Genomic DNA, 18,941 nt, shown 5'->3' with positions numbered 1-18,941 from the left:
TATATACACACACACTCACACACACACACACACACTGACGAAGGATCATGTGAGAATAAAAGTTAAAGTGAGAACCATAAGAAGAGATCTGCACATTTGATCACTTTTAGTCTCACCCCCACCCTATGGCGTTTTTCACGGGAATTGATCAGGTTGCATCTCATTACTGTTGATCTTCATTTAGTATTAATTCAAGAGTGGAGATCCATACTTACTTTTCTTACTATAAACTTTCATTCTCACCAAAATTCAATCTCATATATATATATATATATATATATATATATATATATGAGCGATCAAATGAAAACCACTCCAATTTATAAAAACCGTAAAAACTACTCTCATCCATCGTTAATCTTATAAATTTTTTTCATGAAATTGTTAATCTTGTGAAATTGTTTCATATAATACTTTTTTTGATGAAATTGTTTCATATGTGGTTATGAAATTGTTTCATATACTACTTAATGAAATTTTAATGAAACTGTTTAATGTATTTCTCTAAAATTAAAATAATGAAGATGATAATATCATGATTAACACCCTCCACAATAAAAATGGTTAATCAACCTCTCATAATTATAAAAAAAATGAACAAAATGAAAAATTATGATTGGTTGAATGAGGTTTTCACGGTTTTTACAAATTGAGTGATTTTTATTTGAACCCACCCCTTGTTTCATATACTACTTAATGAAATTTTAATGAAACTGTTTAATGTATTTCTCTAAAAATTAAAATAATGAAGATGATAATATCATGATTAACACCCTCCACAATAAAAATGGTTAATCAACCTCTCATAATTATAAAAAAATGAACAAAATAAAAAATTATGATTGGTTGAATGAGGTTTTCACGGTTTTTACAAATTGAGTGATTTTTATTTGAACCCACCCCTAGATATATATATATATATATATATATATATATATCAAATGAAAACCACAAAAAAAGTTATAAACCCGTGAAAACCGATTTACAAATATTTTTTACATGACTTTTTTTCATCAAATACTAGGATTAAGATATTGTTTCACATATATTTTCATAATGTGATAGTTTCACATGTACTTGTTTCATCACTTGACTAATTTTTATTTGTATTTTTCGTTTTATTAAGTGAACCAAAAAAACTTAAGTAATTTTTTCACAAGGTAAACACAAATACATGTAAAACAATATCTTAAATCATGGTTGTTGATGAAAGAATCATGTAAAAAATATATTTTTATATCAGTTCTTACGGGTTTGTAACCTTTTGTATATATATAGAGAGAGAGAGAGGGGTTCGAGATATTTTCTTACAATTCTCACCTTAGTTCTCATTATTATCACACAATCCTTCACCATATATATACACACACATAATCAAATGAGAAGTCGACAGTTTGTGATAATTGTGAGATCTAACGTGAGTCAATCAATTTATTATATTAATTTTATTTATTTAATTAATAGGTGAGGATGTATTAGTAATTTGATTAATTATAACTTAAACCAAAAATATTTGTGGCAACAAGATTGATAGTTCTTTCTCTCTTTAAAATTGGAAAGATGGAGATGAAACCAACCATAAGAAACGATGAATGAAGGTCCTCTCTAATCAGAGAGGAACTTTCACCACGACCACCATCACTATGCCGACAAACAACAGAAACCATCGATGATGCCTCTCCATTCACGAACAGATCTGCCAACACCCGATTTTCTATTGACGATGATCGACGCATCCCCCAATGGACTTTTTCTGGTTTAAAATTCAAACATTTATAAGAAAAGATTAACTGTAACTGAAGTATGTGGTGTGATGTGATGGGATATGATTGATTATTAGAGTAACTTCTTTTGTGCAGAAAGGGTTCTTTGCATTGTCATGCATCCTTATTTCTATTCCTACTGATTTGTGTTATGAAACTATGTCTACCAACTAGTCAAAAGAAACCATGTTAGTTGTTTTTCTTCAAATCTTGATGGGGATACCACACTTAGTTATGTGTCGTCTAAAACCGACCCAATCCCAAATCAGATTTGGTCTCAATCCATATTTAGAGCGGTATCACAGTGGATTTGTGTCTTACTGTTTAAATATCACAGTAGACATTACAGTGAGTTTGTGTTTTATTATTTAGAAGTTCTTGGGTATTATATTGGGTATCACATTGGCTTTCACCGGAATAGGTTTTGTTGGAGTAAGGTTCGTCGCCAAAGAGAGAAGAGAGATCTACAAAAAGACTACTTTACCTCTAAATATTATTCATAAATCTATTTTCTTTTTTAAATTAATTGATAATTATCAAAATTAACATTATTAATTTTAATCTTTTGAATATTAATAATGAGAAATTGATATCAAATCTCACAGTTATCATAAACTATTGAGTTCTCTTTTAAATGACCACACACACACACACACACACACATATATATATATATATATATATATATATATAAGGGTTTAATCATTTGAGAACTTTAAATTTTATGAGATCCATGAGAACTCATATCTTAAGGTTTTGTTTCTTTTCATCTAAGTATGTATTTAACGTATTGATTAACATATGTATTCAGTTCACAATATAAAAAACTTTTTACGTATAATTTTTGTTTTACAAACACATAAAAAATTGTAAACCGAGTACATATGGAAAAAAAAATTCACGTGTAATTTGTATGGATAAGTGTCATCGTCTATGTACATTAAATTGTATGAAGATGTAGCTAGCTACAAAAGAGATAAACAAAGATCCAATTAATTAATTTAATAAATATATATATAGGTGCATATGTTATCAATTATTTTGTATCACAAAATTAAAGAATGAATTAATTGTAGTAGTTTAGCTGCGTAGCATACACAATTTGAATTTTAAAAGGTACACAATTTGAAGGTTTAGAAGCATACAATAATTGAGTAAACTACAAGTTTGGTCCCTATAGTTTTGAAATTATAAATTGACCATTGTGGTATGTAAAAACAATTGGACTTGGTACCTGTCTGTAATGCCAGTTAAAAGAACCCATTAAGTCGGGGCTATTTTAGTCTGTTTCCACTTTATCTTCTTTTTCTTTAACAAATAAATAGATATGTAAATTACAAGGACCATAAATATAACTTACTCTGATGTGTATACAAAAATGTAACTTATAAGTGGTTGTTTACTAAACGTTTACCCGACAAATGCTTACCGAGTCACTTTACCTTATCGCATGAACATGACAAAGATTAAGAATCGGGAACTCCCGGTTAGAGGCTAAGAGCGATGATAAAGACCAAGAGTCTTACTTGGTAAATGAGAGTGACAACTCTTACTATAAGCATTTATCAGATGAATTGTTGCATATTATGACATTTTATTGAATTAAAATCTTATCTTATAAGTTAAATGTAAGTTTTGAATCTTATTGGTAAGCTATTATCGGGTAAATATTTGGGTAAACGACTCCTTACTATAATACACACACATCGAACCTCACCGACCCCAATAGCAGGTCTTCATCGGCATATATATTAGTTATGGTTCTTCTCCATTAATCATTTTTTTTATATTTATATTTGGATTTGGATTTTGAAATTGATTTTGAATTTTAGATTTTAATTTGGATTTGATTTTGATGTGTGTTTTGGCCGGAGAGAAAATGATGTTGGTCGGCGTGAACTACAATTTTGGTCTTTTTGGTTTTTGATTGGTAAAAAATTAAAAATTTAATAAAAAGATGAAAAATGCCCCCGACTTAATGTAACACCTCCATAATCACATTTGCATATAACCAAATATTTCACATATCAAGAAATACAAATATACATATTCGGTCCTAAATATACAAAAACTACCAAATTTTTTTCTACAACATCCATGCACAAAACTTGTATATATAACAAATATTTCAAAAAGATCACAAATAAACATGATGTCCTCCACATCTCATGTAAGCATATAAGACATCTCACAATTTCCTCTTTCCTTTATTCTTTGATTTAGTACGACCTGTAATGCATATTTTTGCAACACAAAATGAGGGTTAGACCTTAAGGCCTAGTGAAAAATCTATTTAATGCAATTATAGGGTGAAAATCACCAAATCAAGTTATAAATCCATATTGTAATACCAATTGTTAGGACCAAAATTGTCCTAAAGATCATGACAGTTTTTATTAAAGCAATTTGGGCCAAGTATGAAAGTATGGAAATCTAGAAGTCCAGAATTTGAGTAAACTAAGTCTGAAAAAGAAGACTTACGACTTCGGGTGAGCTAAGTCTGAAAAGAAAGACTTTAGATTTCAGGTAAACTAAGTCTGAAAAAGAAGACTTCAGACTTCGGATGAGTTAAGTCTGAAAAGGAAAACTTCAGAGTTACAAGTTTGAATAATTATACTACAATAATCAACTTGTAGTTTTAAAACTATAAAAATCAAAAGTATTATAACAAACAAACTACAGGGACGAAATTTGTAGTTTACTTAAAATAACTAAAGAAGGTTCCATGAAACATGTGACCTAGGGTTTGTTTCTTATTATGTTTAATGAGATTAATGATATTCACAGTTTATTCGATGAACTATAAATGATTGTTTAGTAGTGACTTAATGATAGAGAAAATGGCTTATCTAATAAGCTTTTAGGGAAAGTTTTGTACAAAAAAGTCAAATTTTATTTTCCGAACTTGTCCCTCAACTAAAAACACGCTCCTTCAGTCTATGAAAATATCCTCCCAAATAAAAACATTTTCAATCTATAACGACAAATTGATCTAGACAAACAATTTTATCCATATAAGACTTAATTGAAAACAAATCAAACAGTAAACTGACCCATGTATAATTATATAAGGAGCTAGGTATCTACAAGATACCAAGAAACAACCTCTCAATTCCATTTACACCTCCTCCTCCCTCCTCTCTCTCTAGATCTCTATGGGCTTTGGTTTGTCTTTTTAAGATCTCACTAGCCACATATACATACATACATATATATATATACATATATATATATGTATATATATATATACCAGCTTTGAAGTGGTCGTTCTCCCTTGGTGCAGCTAGAACCTACAAAATCAAGGCAGCTAGCAAGAAGATTAATTAATAATGAAGAGAAGAAGGGATAATTGTCGAGCAATTACAAGTCTAGTTTTTGTCATGTGGCTACTACTCTTAGTTTTGGTTCCATCATCAACAGCCTATGATCACCACCACCACCACCACAGCTCCACCGTATTATCCAGTCGGAAAGCAGCAGCTACATTCTTTGAAACCCCAAAACTGCCGCTACAGTTCCATGCACCCTCAAGTGATCAACACCATCATTTTTATGACGAAGAAGAAAAAAGAAGAATTCCTACAGGTCCAAACCCTCTTCATAATTAATTGATTTCACAAATCATTAGTTAATCCTTTAATTAGTTTTGAATCCATATATATATATATATATATATATATATCCAGGATCCTATTGAATATTCAACGTCTGCAATCTATATATATATCGTCTTCTTCAGTTTAGGTTTGATGAGGGTCTACAAATGTTGTTTAATTTCTTTTGATTAATTAGCAGTGTGTTCTTAATGATCTGTAAACCTTGTATAAGAAGTGGTTAATTAATATTGATGTTAGCTGCCTTGGCTTGCATTTAATGCGTTGCTTGTCGTGACTTATTGAAAGCAGCTTCTGACAGTAAACATACAGAAAGGGAAAATTAATGCGACTTTTTAGTCGCGAAAATCAGTCGTCTCATGAAATGTTTCAGCATGCAACTACTCCATAAAATGCAAATGCTTTACGTCAAAATATGCTTAATATATATAAGTCTCATGTTCTTCTTCTTTTCTTTATTTAATTAAAATAAGTTGTTATATATAGAGGGAGAGAGAGACGATCAAATATAAACCATGAAAATGTTATAGATCATATCTCAATCATTCATCTAGTCTAAAACTCTCTGCTTTCATAAATACATCGATTGTTTTGATTTGTATAGTTAGTAACATTTGCAAAATTTATATATATGGTTGGTTCTAGTGAGATAGAAAGTTAAGATGAGAAGTGTAAGAAGAAATCTCCATTATTAGATGAACATTTATTAGGATGGGGATGCAATGGATCAATCCCCGTATGAAATGCGATTCATGGGTGAGTTTGAGATTAATTAAAGGTGATCAAGACTCCAGATTCCTTCTTACGTTTCTCACCTTAACTTTCTTTCTCACACGATCCTTCAACTAGGGTGGGATTCCGGTGAGAAGAAAAGTTAAGGTAAGAAGAGTAAAAAAGATATTTACCCTTGGGTGCACATTAAGATGAGATGCACCACATCAGTTCTTGTATCAAACTCAATTCATAGTTAGGTTTGAGATTAAAGGTGATCAATAGTTCAGATCTTATCTTATGTTTCTAACCTTAACTCTCCTTCTCACATAATCATTCGTCTATATATATATATATGTGTGTGTGTGTGTATGTGTATGTGTGTATAATATATGTATGTGTATATATACACACATACATATACACATATACATTCGAATATAATAAAACTCCTCATGTGGTGGCCTAGGCTAGGATGCAGGTTCCTATGAGGTCGATTGAGTTTACCGATAATCACACAACAACACAAAAAGACTTTATTGAAGGAAAAATACGTCGGTAATCTGTCGGAAAAAGCCATTATCAGCGGATTTCATCGTCGGAGATTGTGCCTGGTGTTTCTGATTATCGACGAATTTTTCAATCACCAATGGGAAAATCCATCGGTGATAGTCAGTCTGCTGATGATCCACCACAAATTCATCGAAAATAATTCCGTCAATGAACCCTATTTATTTTGTAGTGCAACCTTTTGCCCTAATAATAAAAACTCCACCATGTGAGAAACCGACATGTATACCACGAAGTAAATATGATTATATATATATATATATATATATATATAGGGGTCTTTTTAAAAAATTCATAATTCGTGAGATCTAATTTAGATAAAAACTTGGTGGATGTAAATATAAATATACATATAAATATATAAAAGGTAAACTACAATTTTGGGCGCTTAGTAAACACAAAACATATAAAACAAAAAAGGATAATAGACATAAATGCCCCTTATCGGATATGTTTTTAACGAGTTAGCGACTAGGGACAGTTTTCAAAACAAAATGTAAAAAATAGGGACGTTAATTGTAGTTATTGAAGTCTAGAGACCACTTTTGAAGATTCTTGTAAACCACAGGGACACAAAATGATAGTGTACTCATCATTTTATCATAAACAATAATAAAATACTATAATTTTCTAGATATTAATTCTTTTATCCAAAAATATATAGTTTTATTAAATCAAAATGACTAAAATACCAAAAAAAGAACCAAAAAAGATATTTAACAAAAAACAATATCAAAAAGACTAAAACACCCCTAAGTTAAATGGATGATTTTCAATAGATTTTAATCTCAAGGAAGAAAATAACAATAACTTACAAATCATAAGGATGAAAATCGTAATTTCAAAACCATAAGGACGAAAATCACAATCTTTTAGAAACCACATGGACGGGAATCATAGTTTACTTAAAAGAAAAAAAATTAAAAGGCTAAAACACCTATAAGTTAAATGGAAGATTTTTAATAGATTTATTTTTAGAGACGAAAACAACAATAAATTACCAATCATAAGGTCGAAAATAACAACAAACTACAAAGCACAGAGATGGAAATCAAAATATCAAAACCACAGGGACGGAAATCGATCGCTATCTTTCCCAAACCACAGGGACAAAAATCATAGTTTGCTCAAATTTATTATATATTACATATACAGGGGAAGGTTCAATTGAAAATCGAGTTTCGGTTGTGAACCGGAGGACAAAGGAGAGTGTGACATGTGTCTCCTGCCTTCACGAGTTATTAATAATGAATAATGTATCATTCATGATAAATGTGTGTATTATTTATCATGAATAGTGAATCAATTTAACATGGATAATGTTTGTGTATTATTCATCATGAATATTGTATCATTTATAATGAATAGTTCATGAACTTCACCTTCGTTATTCATACTGAATGTGGACACAAGAGACACGTTATATCGTCTTCTTTATTCCCGATTCATAGTCGAAAATCGATTTGCAGTTAAAATTTTCTATATATATACATATATAATACGTAGATTTTACTTTGTCCATCTCAAAATAAATACTTCTTTTATTAAGAACGAGTTGTTAACATCATTTCAATTCTATGATTGGTGATTGATTGTTCTTGTTTTTGTATTCACGTTTTTCTTGACTTCTATCTTTTTTTAAAAGGACGTCTGTCTCCCTCAATCGTAAAAAAGAAGAATAACTCCATAGGAAAAGAAAAGCTCTTATTCTATCAAACATAACAACTCTATTATATCCTCTCCATAAGGATTGGGTTCCGTGGAGAATGAAAGTTATAGTGAGAAGGTAAGAAGAGATCCTCAGTACTTTTGGATCAATCTTAATTGAAGATCGTCAATAATAATATGCATTGAGATGCACTGTATCAATTTCCATATCAAGCGCTAAAGGATGGGGGTGAATTTGTAGGTGATCAAGGATCCAGAGAAGCTTCTCATCTTAACTCTTATTTTCACGCGATCTTTCGTCCCTCTCGGTAATCCCCTTAAATTTTCGCTTGAGATACAAACCCCATATCACCCGATATGTAAGCACACGGGGACATCATATCAAACACTTTAACAAATAATTTTAAAGTCACAAAATTTGCTGTAGATAACAAGATAATCTAATTCAGAATTAGGGGCCGTTTACCAAATATTTATCCGGGTAAGCACTAATCAAGTCATGTTACCTCACCGGATGAATATGGTAAGAACAAAAAATCTTACCCGGTAAGAACGAGACAAGGACGACCATGAGTCTTACCCAGTAAGTGAAGATGACGATTCTTATCCGGTAAGAAAATAATAGTGTTAAATTTTACCCGTAAACATTTACCGGGTAAGTGTTTAGTAAACGCCTCTTAATTATGAATAAATAATTTAGTTTTATTAAAGAAATATCATAATATAATTTTAAAAAAATATATGTATATTTAATTTACAAAATTAACAAACACAATAGTATTAAAAATTACATAATTGGTAGGATTTGGTGTTGGAGACTTGGAGGTTACAATTGCACTTTTTGGACTTCGGGTGGCCCAGGCCAGGTTAGAGCTGGAGGAGATATTGGACCGGCTGGCGCTGGGCCCAATAGCGTCTAGAGTGAGCCCAAAAACCAATAATTTACACAATTTAGAGATTTACAGGGCGTTTACTAAATGTTTATTCAGTAAGTACTTACTCAGTCACTTTTATCTTATCAAATGAATATGACAAGAATTCAGAACCGTACCCGGTATGTGAGAGTTGCGACTCTTATCCAGTAAGCGCTTACCGGATAAAAATGTTACATACAATACCATTTTATGGATTAATATCTTACCCAATAAGTTAAGTAAAAATGTTGATTATTACCAGTAGATGCTTACCAGTAAAGTATTGGGTAAAAGACCCCTTGGTACTTAAAATTAAGATTTTAAAAATTCAAAAAACAGTTTTCATTAATGAACTTCTGAAAGACATACAACTGATACTAGAATGAGTTAGAAAAATTGACATGTTAAAACCAAGAATGGGACAAGATGAGAAACAAGATGTCCGTGAATTAGTTCGTCGACTAGTGAAACAGACAGAGTATGATTCATGTTGTAGAAATAATGTTCGACACCTTAAGATGATATCTCCAAAATTTGTTCTGTCTCCTCAAGAAAATTAAAAGTTGTGATAACGTGTTTTACATTGGATTTAAAAAATACTCTAAGACATCCAAGATTCGTTGTCGAGGGCATGATTACCAGCAGCACAAGGGCCTCACACTCTTTTACTACTCGGCCCCGACTAACGTACATGTCAGGCAAGGATGGACTTGTAGTTATATTTTATGTAAAGACTAAATTACATTTTTGGTCCCTATGATTTGTTAAAAGTTGTGGATTTTTGTTTTTGTGGTTTCAAAATTGTTATTATCGTTTATATGGTTTGTAATTCGTTGTTATTTCGTCTCTAAGGCTAAACACTACTTTTAAGTATGAGAGAGCAAAAATAGAAATCAATTGTAAACCATAAGAACCAAAAAAAAAAAAAAAGTTTAAATTATAAGGACGGAAAAAGTAATGAATTATAAACCATGGATGAAAATTTTAATTTTTAAAAAAGTAGGGGCAATTTTTTTTTTAACAAACTAAAAGGACTAAAAACATAAATTACTCTTAAATAAATTATGGAATTGTTTGTGGATTTTATAAATTCTATTTTTGATTGATAATTTCATCTCAAGGGAAATAGGCATGACAATGGGGGCGGAGGTGGGACGGGTTTTATAATCCTGGTACGACCTTGATTTGTAGTGATATCCTCCGGTCCTGGCCCCGGTCAAACCCTTGTCAATCCACGGTCTAATCTCAATCAAACCCCATGAATAATTAATATCCGTTAGTTTGAGTTTATCGGGGATCCCAACCATAGCTCCTGGGCCAGTTAGTTTAATAAATTAATATTTTAATATTAAATTACAATAAATAATTTAGAATTTTTTAAAGGTATAATTAATCATGATATAGTTTTTAGTTAACGTATGATTTATAAATTATAAAATAGAAAATAATTATAAAATACTCCTATTAAAAAATGAAGTGTTTGATCCGTTCAATAAAAAATACTTACAAATTGGGGTTTTTCAAATAGGAAAGATGAATCTGTGAAAACGACGTCCATGGCAGGTAGAATAACTAAATGAGGAATTATTGGATTTATAATAAGCTAAATTTAAAGGATTCCATTTTTGGAGCTTAGCGAAAAAGTAATTTTTTTTTCTTTTCTGAATAAGTAATAACCGAACATTTACGTATGGCTTATTGAATAAGCTATACAAACTATATATCAAGTTGTTACCGAACAATCTCTAAGTTATCTTTATATGGATGATTAGATGCTTGAGAAGAGTAACATAAGTTTCTAAAACCATTCAGCCTTTCATTTTTAATGTTTACAAAATCGACAAAGTAGAATAGTCATAAAAACTAAAAGACCTTTTTTATGTAACAATTATATATTGTTTTAGTGATTGCATTTTTAAAAACTACAACCGTGCTCGCGCAATGCAGCGAGATATATCTCGATTTCAATGTTTCATTTTATTTATTTGGTCTTTGTCGATGTTATAATACGAATCTATATGGTTTTGAGCAAGCAACAATGTTTATCTTAATAAAATATAAATTTGAAGATATTATAAAAATTAAAAAAATATATATAAAATTTCTCAATTTTTTGTATAATTTCTTTAACTCAATTTTTTTATTTTAGATTTAATAACAAAGAAATTTATTTTTGGTTTAATAATATAACTTTTATAAAAATCATAACTAAGTATTCTGTTAGAACTTAATAATTATCTTAATTATATTTTAGATTTTATATTTAAAATAAGATTTTATTCTGTATTTGATTATATTTATCTACAGTTAGTTACGCGAATTCAAATATGAATCTTATTAAGTTGTACTTAAACATAATTACTTTTAATTTTGAATTTTAAGTAATATGTATTAATAAGCAGTACTTCATTTATAAAAAATGGTTTTTAAGAGTTTTTATCAAATACTTTATAATATAGTATAGATTAAGGAATTATAAGAAAAAAAACGCAAACATTTTATAATATAGTGTACGTATATGGATTCTAAATGATAAATAATTAATATTTAAATGCATATTTTATGGTACAAAATAGTTGTTCACATGACACTATAAAATTGATCCGACCACCAAATGTCACTTGCATAGGGGGGTTGACGAGTAAATTTTTTAATGAGTTTTAAGTTCGATTTTAATAATTGTCGAGCTTAAGTTGATCTTGAACACATTAAAACTTAATTAATTTTAACAATGTCAACTATATAACATCAATGTTCGACAAAATTGAGTTGAACCAAGTCCGTTGATCGTATATTTTTTCGAGCCAAAACACGTTCATTAATTATATAATCAAAGTATAAAAATTAATGAGACCGAACCAATAAAAAAGTTATTGATCTCGAGTTCGAAGCTCGAATGTTGAAAAAAATATACGAACTTGAGTTCAAATCCTTACTATGAAAAAGTTATTCAAGTTTACAAATTTTTTTACATATACACAAACACATTTGGGATCACGTGAAATTAGTCTGTTTTCGTGAGACCGTTTTAAAACTTTATAGCAAAATGGTATGAAGGTAATCTTCACAGTGTTTTTGCTGTGAAGGTTCGACTTTTTGTACCTTTACTGTGTTTTGCTGTGAAATTTCAAAGTGGTCTCACGAAAACAGGTTGGTCTAACATGATCCCAAGTGTGTGTGTATATATATATATAATCCTTCTTGCATGCACCGGTAACTATCAAATTGGTCGGTAATTAAGCGAATATACAATTAATTCTACCATTAAACATGTTATTTGTGATTAGTATTAATCATAATAAAGTTTTGATGGTGATATCTTTATATCATATGATGCAATTTGAGTGAAAATTATAGCCCACATACAACGTCCCAACATCTTAAATTCTTAATTAATTTTTTAATCAATCTTTATTCTGTGTTAGGTTAGCTTCTTAATGATATTGCAACTATTACGACACCAGGCTATCAACTTGATCCTTATTAATATTACCTGTGGGGGCGGGGACGGTTTTATATTAATACCCGAAGCGGGATCAAGAATATCATTGTCAGTCCTTAATTGATCTCGATTATAGTTTTTATTTTGTTAAATATATGTATATTAATTATGTGTATGAATACATAAGATTGGGTTCTGATGAGAAGAGTTAAAGTGAGAACGGTAAGAAAAGATCTCTACCCTTAGATGCATATTAGGATGAGATGTACCGAAGTGAGATGCAACCAACAGAACCGTTCCAATCTTTTTGGATGCCCTGTTACACTCTTATTAAAACTATAGATCATCCCAAACTATATTTTTCAATATTGGTAATTAATGTAGTGATGATTCAATATTGGTAACTGAACGGGTTATCTGAACACTCAGAATGATTCTTCCCCCAGAACTTGCCGGGGATTGGTCGGGTGATGCAGGACTATTCCAATCTTTTTAGGAGACCGTGTTATATTAGTACCAAGACTACAAATTGAGTTGAATAAGCAACGAATAAAACAAAATATGAAGTTTGTCACATATTATATTAATGCTAGTTGTGTACCCGCGCAATGCGGCGGGAGCCATGAATTTTAACAATTTTGAAGTTCCACTGGTTTTATAAGATAAGATTTAACGATGATATATGTTACACTTGGTCTTTACATATTAATACAATTTGAATAAATAAAAGTTATGGTTCCAATTACAGACTACGATGAAAAAAATTGTATGACAGTTTAAAATCCAACATATATAAACAACTCCACAAATGTGTTCGATTTACACCAAGAGCAAAGAACCAATAAACTTGAGTTTTAAGATAAACACTCAAAACCAATAAAGAAAACTACAAATTTGACAGATCATAAGCCATGAAAAGAYMAAAAAAKATGGRTTTTAGAATGAAATTTCAACTGCTTACCCTCTTTTTTGTCCAGAAACTCAGATTAAGGTTGAATTAATACATATATATTTAAAAAAAACCCAAGAACATATTAATTCAGAACATATTATACAGTGCAATTTGAACAGACTAACCCAAAATATATAGTATATATATAAATAAATAACTATAAAAGTATAAATCGTAAATATTAAAAATAATTTTTTACAATATATATAATATATAATATATAATAAAGTAAAAAACTATTCAATATTGGACTCATTTCAAATATATTAACGAAACGATTATAATGGTGTAACTTGTTAAAATAAAAATGTATTTTTTAAACATGTTTTAATTGATATGCAATTATGTATGTTAATTTGATAAATGTTTAAAATGAAACATTTAAAAGTAAAAGACGAAAAATAAATTAATTAACTAATTGTAGGGGTATAAAATGTAAATTTAAAATTATAATTTTAAAAAAAATCGTTTCAAATGTGAGAGGGTGAATATATGTGAGGGGGTGAGTGTATGTGAGGAGAGGAGGGGGTGAAAAAGTGAGATAGTATAGATAATGGTATCTTGGTCATTTAGTATTTTAAGACTTTAAGACTTTTGTTAAATACATATATATATATATATATTTCAAAAAAAACCAAAAACATATTAATTCAGAACATATTATACAATGCAATTTGTACAACCTAACCCCAAAATATATAGTATATATATAAATAAATAACTATAAAAGTATAAATCCTAAATATTAAAAATATTTTTTCACAATATATATAATATATAATAATATAATTAAGTCAAAAACTATTCAATATTGRACTCATTTCGAAGGTATTAACGAGACGATTATAATGGTGTAACTTGTTAAAATAAAAATGTATTTTTTAAACATGTTTTAWTTGMTATACGATTATGTATGTTAATTTGATAAATGTTTAAAATGAAACATTTAAAAGTAAATGACGTAAAATAAATTAATTAACTAATTATAGGGATATAAAGTGTAATTTTAAAATTATAATTTAAAAAAAATCCTTTAAATGTGAGAGGGTGAGTATATGTGAGGGGATGAGTGTATGTGAGGAGATGAGGGGGTGAAAAAGTGAGATAGTATAGATAAGGGTATCTTGGTCATTTAGTATTTTAAGACTTTAAAACTTTTGTTAAATTTGCTTTATAAAGATAAAATAGTATAGATAATTATAAATTAAAACAACAAAAATGTCTTAAATGACAAAGAAATATACAAAATTCAATTATATAGAATCATTTTTCTAAAATTATTCAAATCCAACTTTTCAATCAATTTATTGTAATCAACTTTTTCCAATAAGCCATTGAATTGAAGGATTAGGATACATGAGTTTACCAATATTGTTCTTTATGTAAATTTCTCAAGAAACCTTAGCTCGGTTTTAGGATCAAATTCTCTCTCAACAATCAACTTTTTTTAGTGTTTTCAAATAGTTACCGTGCTATGAACAACGACAACGAACAAAATCAAAGAAATTGTAAGTGAGGCCGCTCGTTGAACAAGAAAGAGAAAAATTATTAAATGGGGTCTTGCTTGGTGCTTCAATCATAAAATTAGATATGAGGAAAATAAGGATGAATGAGACTAGTTGATTAGTCGGCAATTTAGAGAGCTAAGGAGATGAGATTGCGAATTTGCAACCCGTAATCGAGAACTGACAAATCACCAAATCTGGTAGGACTTAGAAGAATCTGGGGTATTAGGCACAATTGTTAAAACATTATGATTGCCTAAATGGATCAGTAAGAGGGAGAAAAGCCGAAAGAATTGAATTAAAAATGAAACATATAAAATTGGACCCCTAAACAATTCGGGGACCCCAAATTCTTTGGAGTCATGTTTGAAATCTCAGATTGATAAATCTTCCAACATGGCCTTGCTTAAACAAAGGACGAAAGATACATTACCTACCCCGTTCCCTACTTATTTCTAATGAAATAATTAATTTGTACAAGCTTATTTAAGATATGGTGATAATGTGAAGATCACGTGTTTGCATGTGCAAGTTACAACGTACAAGATAATTCTCCATTGTTTTGGTTAATCATCAAAACTTATATATGTTTTGTTATCTTCATTCTAAAATAAATATCTATAATGAAAAACATATATATAAGTTATAAAGATGAATGATGATGTGCAAAGTAGAGTTACGTTACGATGAGAAGCATAAGAAGAGATCTGCACTATTGATCACCTCTAATCTCAAACCCATCCATAAATCTCGCTTGATACAAAGATTGATCCAATAAAAAAAAACAAAGAATTTTAGGGTTTCCTTATTTTAGGTTTTGTTTTGGGTTAGATGGGACATTGGGACTTGAGTTTCGGCACTGCGGGGTTATTTAAGAGGGAGTATCATTTTCTGCAACCAAAGAAACGTATTATATTTACATCAATAATAACGATGCGCAAGGTGAATTAGTAGCAGATGTATAACCATTTGGGGTGTGATGTATTGGTTAAAACTAAAAGGATATAGTGGAAATTCTATATTTTTTATGTTTGAATTTATATGTTGTCAAAAGCCCTTGTGGACATTAATATTCACGTGTTATATGACTTATGTTATTCATGATTGTCCGAGTGATTTGTAGGTATGCATAAACTATTGCGGATACTTAAGGGGTGTTTGGTTCGCAGAATGATTTCTGAAGGAATGAAATCTGTCAAAGCAATTGGAATTTGGAAGAAATTGAAATGAAATGTTATTAGGTTTGATCAAGTGTTTGGTTGACATAAATGGAATGTAATTTGTCTAATGAATTGGAATATGTCTGTTTCGTTTGCAACAAAATTGAAACTAAATGATGAAAAAGAACAAAAATACCCTTTCTTTGTTTTTTTTAATTTTTTTTACGATGGTGAAAAAGCTTTATCTCTGTGCGATTTGGCCACCGGAAAACCTGCAACTAATCGTCCCGGAAAACAATTTTCCGACCAACACCAAGAAGAAGACGACTTTGATTTCAATGGAGCCAGTTTTAATTTGCCGGGAAATCAAATGTGCAGCGTCGAAGAGGCGTTTTTCCGAGGTCAAATCTTGCGTTTCGAACACATATATGAACCAGGAGCTACCATCAATCAAACCCGAAACCATCACCAAAATGGAGCTTTTTACAGTTGGGTCTATTGAAACCACAAGAAACCGGGTTGGCGGATCTATAGAACCAGAGCCAGAGAAGCCATGGAAGCATGAAGGATGAAACCCCGAAGAAGAAGACGAAACATTTATTGTTGTTTGGTGGGTGTAAATCCTCTACAAATACAGTTGAAAGTAGAGTTTCATGGCATATTCCGATGGTCAAACCAACAACTTGGAAAGAAAAATAGATGAAATCACGAATTTCAAAATGAAGTAAAATTCTAATGAGAGTATTTTTATCATTTACACAAATTTGGATGAATTTTAGTTCCATCACTTTTACCAAAGAATAGTGAAATCCTAAAATGAGGGAGTTTTTGAAATTCAATTGCAACTTTTAAAAACAAGAAAATTAAAAAATGGTCAATGTTAACCATATCATATCGTGTTGCACAAGTTATACATAAACATTTAAAAGAAACAATTGGCAAATTATAAAATTGTTTGTGTCTGGCGGCCAACATCAACTTTCTATATAAAGGGTTACTTTCGGCCATGTATTCCACAAATTAACTCACCAACTCTCTCCTGAAATTAAGAAGGGTTTGAGGAGTAAATAATCAACAGATCGATCCATATATGGCTCTATCAGGTAAGTTAATCGGTCATGTGGAGATCAGCAAGAAGGGAGATGTCTTCCATGATCTCTTCAGGCACAACCCGCACAATATAGTTGCCATATCTCCTGATAAGGTTCATGACTGTGAACTACATGCTGGTGAGAGGGGAGTCGTTGGATCTGTCATCTGCTGGCAGTACACTCATGGTAATTAATCTTTCTAGCTTGCTACTATATATGTATATATATCATTGCTTTCTAACTAGCTATAACCTACGAACTTGAATTTGTGGATGAAACAAATTTAAAGAGGGAAAGAAGAAATCTTCGAAACAGATAATCGAAGCAGTGAACGAGGCGAACCACATGATCGTGTTCAAGGTAATCGGAGGAGATCTAGTGGAGGAGTTATACAAGAGCTTTACAATCATATTGCATGTTGAAGAAAAGGGTGATGGGAAGGTGGCGACTTGGACCTTTGAGTTTGAGAAGCCAGATACAAGTGTTCCATACCCCACTTCTTTGATGGACTATCTTTGCAATCTGATCAAGGATTTGGATGCCCATGCCACCACTAATTAATATTAATTAAGTTGGATTTGGATTTGGAAGCCAGATCAGTTGTGTTGTGTTGTGTTTGTGATTTATGTGCTTGAATGAATAATCAAAGTAGGTAATAATTATGTAATGGAGAAATAAAATATGTCTTGCCTCTACTTTAATTTGTATGTTATGTAAGATTGATTGTTTTGATCAATATCATGCATGAATCTTATATTAATCTAAAAGTTAATGTCAAAATTAAAGCATATATGTATGTTACAACAGACACTACCATAAAAACGGGTTTTTAGAACGATAAAATATGGTCGTCCTGTGATTAATCGGCTCGCATAACATGTTGGATATCCAGGTTAATAAAAAAAAGATTCCAATTCTTAGAGATGAACATGATACATGTTATTATTATGTGTCTCGATTAATTATAATTAATAAGTAAAATTATAAAATTTAAAATTTAATTAATTATATAATTATCTTTATTGATATTTTTATCAAATAGATGCATTATAACCATTGGTCATTCAAATATTACGTTGTTGTATGTTGTAACATTTATCTCTACATGTACAAACATTAATTACCTTCATATGACTAAGAGTTTAATACTCTGTTAATATAACTGAAGGTATGTCAATATATATGAAAAATAACCGTAATACTTTTCAAAATGACAAAATTAAAAACACTATCGTTAATATATAGAAACTAAGATTGAACAAACAATGTACGTAGCACACATTAATAAATTTTGCATACAAAAGACACTCAAAATTGACAAAATAATATATCTATACTATATTATAAAGCATTTGGCTAAAACTCTTAAAAACTCTTAAAACTCTTAAACTCTTAAAAACTCTTAAAACTCTTAAACTCTTAAAAACTCTTAAACTCGTTCATCCCTATCCGATTTCATTCCATATCTGAATTCGTGTAACTAACTGCAGATAAACACAATCAAATACAGGATAAACATCTCATTTTAAATATAAAAAATCTAAAATATAA

General features: G+C 30.1%; 1 protein-coding gene across 1 annotated transcript; it reads left to right on the top strand.

Annotated features, from left to right (window-relative positions):
* The first annotated feature begins 17,313 nt into the window (after positions 1 to 17,313).
* On the top strand, positions 17,314 to 18,157 carry LOC112522520 (kirola-like). The gene is made up of 2 exons (XM_025131698.1): positions 17,314 to 17,576; positions 17,680 to 18,157. The coding sequence occupies exons 1-2, from the start codon at positions 17,390 to 17,392 to the stop codon at positions 17,949 to 17,951; spliced, it is 459 nt and encodes a 152-aa protein (XP_024987466.1). The 5' UTR covers positions 17,314 to 17,389; the 3' UTR covers positions 17,952 to 18,157.
* Positions 18,158 to 18,941: the final 784 nt, after the last annotated feature.

The sequence above is a fragment of the Cynara cardunculus genome (assembly GCF_001531365.2).
Source record: "Cynara cardunculus var. scolymus isolate 2C chromosome LG 12, CcrdV1, whole genome shotgun sequence".
NCBI classification, from domain to species: Eukaryota; Viridiplantae; Streptophyta; class Magnoliopsida; order Asterales; family Asteraceae; genus Cynara; species Cynara cardunculus.
This window is presented reverse-complemented; position numbering and strand designations above follow the sequence as displayed.

What these genes read in the sequence shown, in the direction of transcription:
- LOC112522520 (XM_025131698.1), top strand. Translation starts at nt 17,390, where the DNA reads ATGGCTCTATCAGGTAAGTTAATCGGTCATGTGGAGATCAGCAAGAAG. An exon ending in CTGCTGGCAGTACACTCATG is followed by an intron (nt 17,577 to 17,679) that starts GTAATTAATCTT and finishes ACAAATTTAAAG; the next exon opens with AGGGAAAGAAGAAATCTTCG.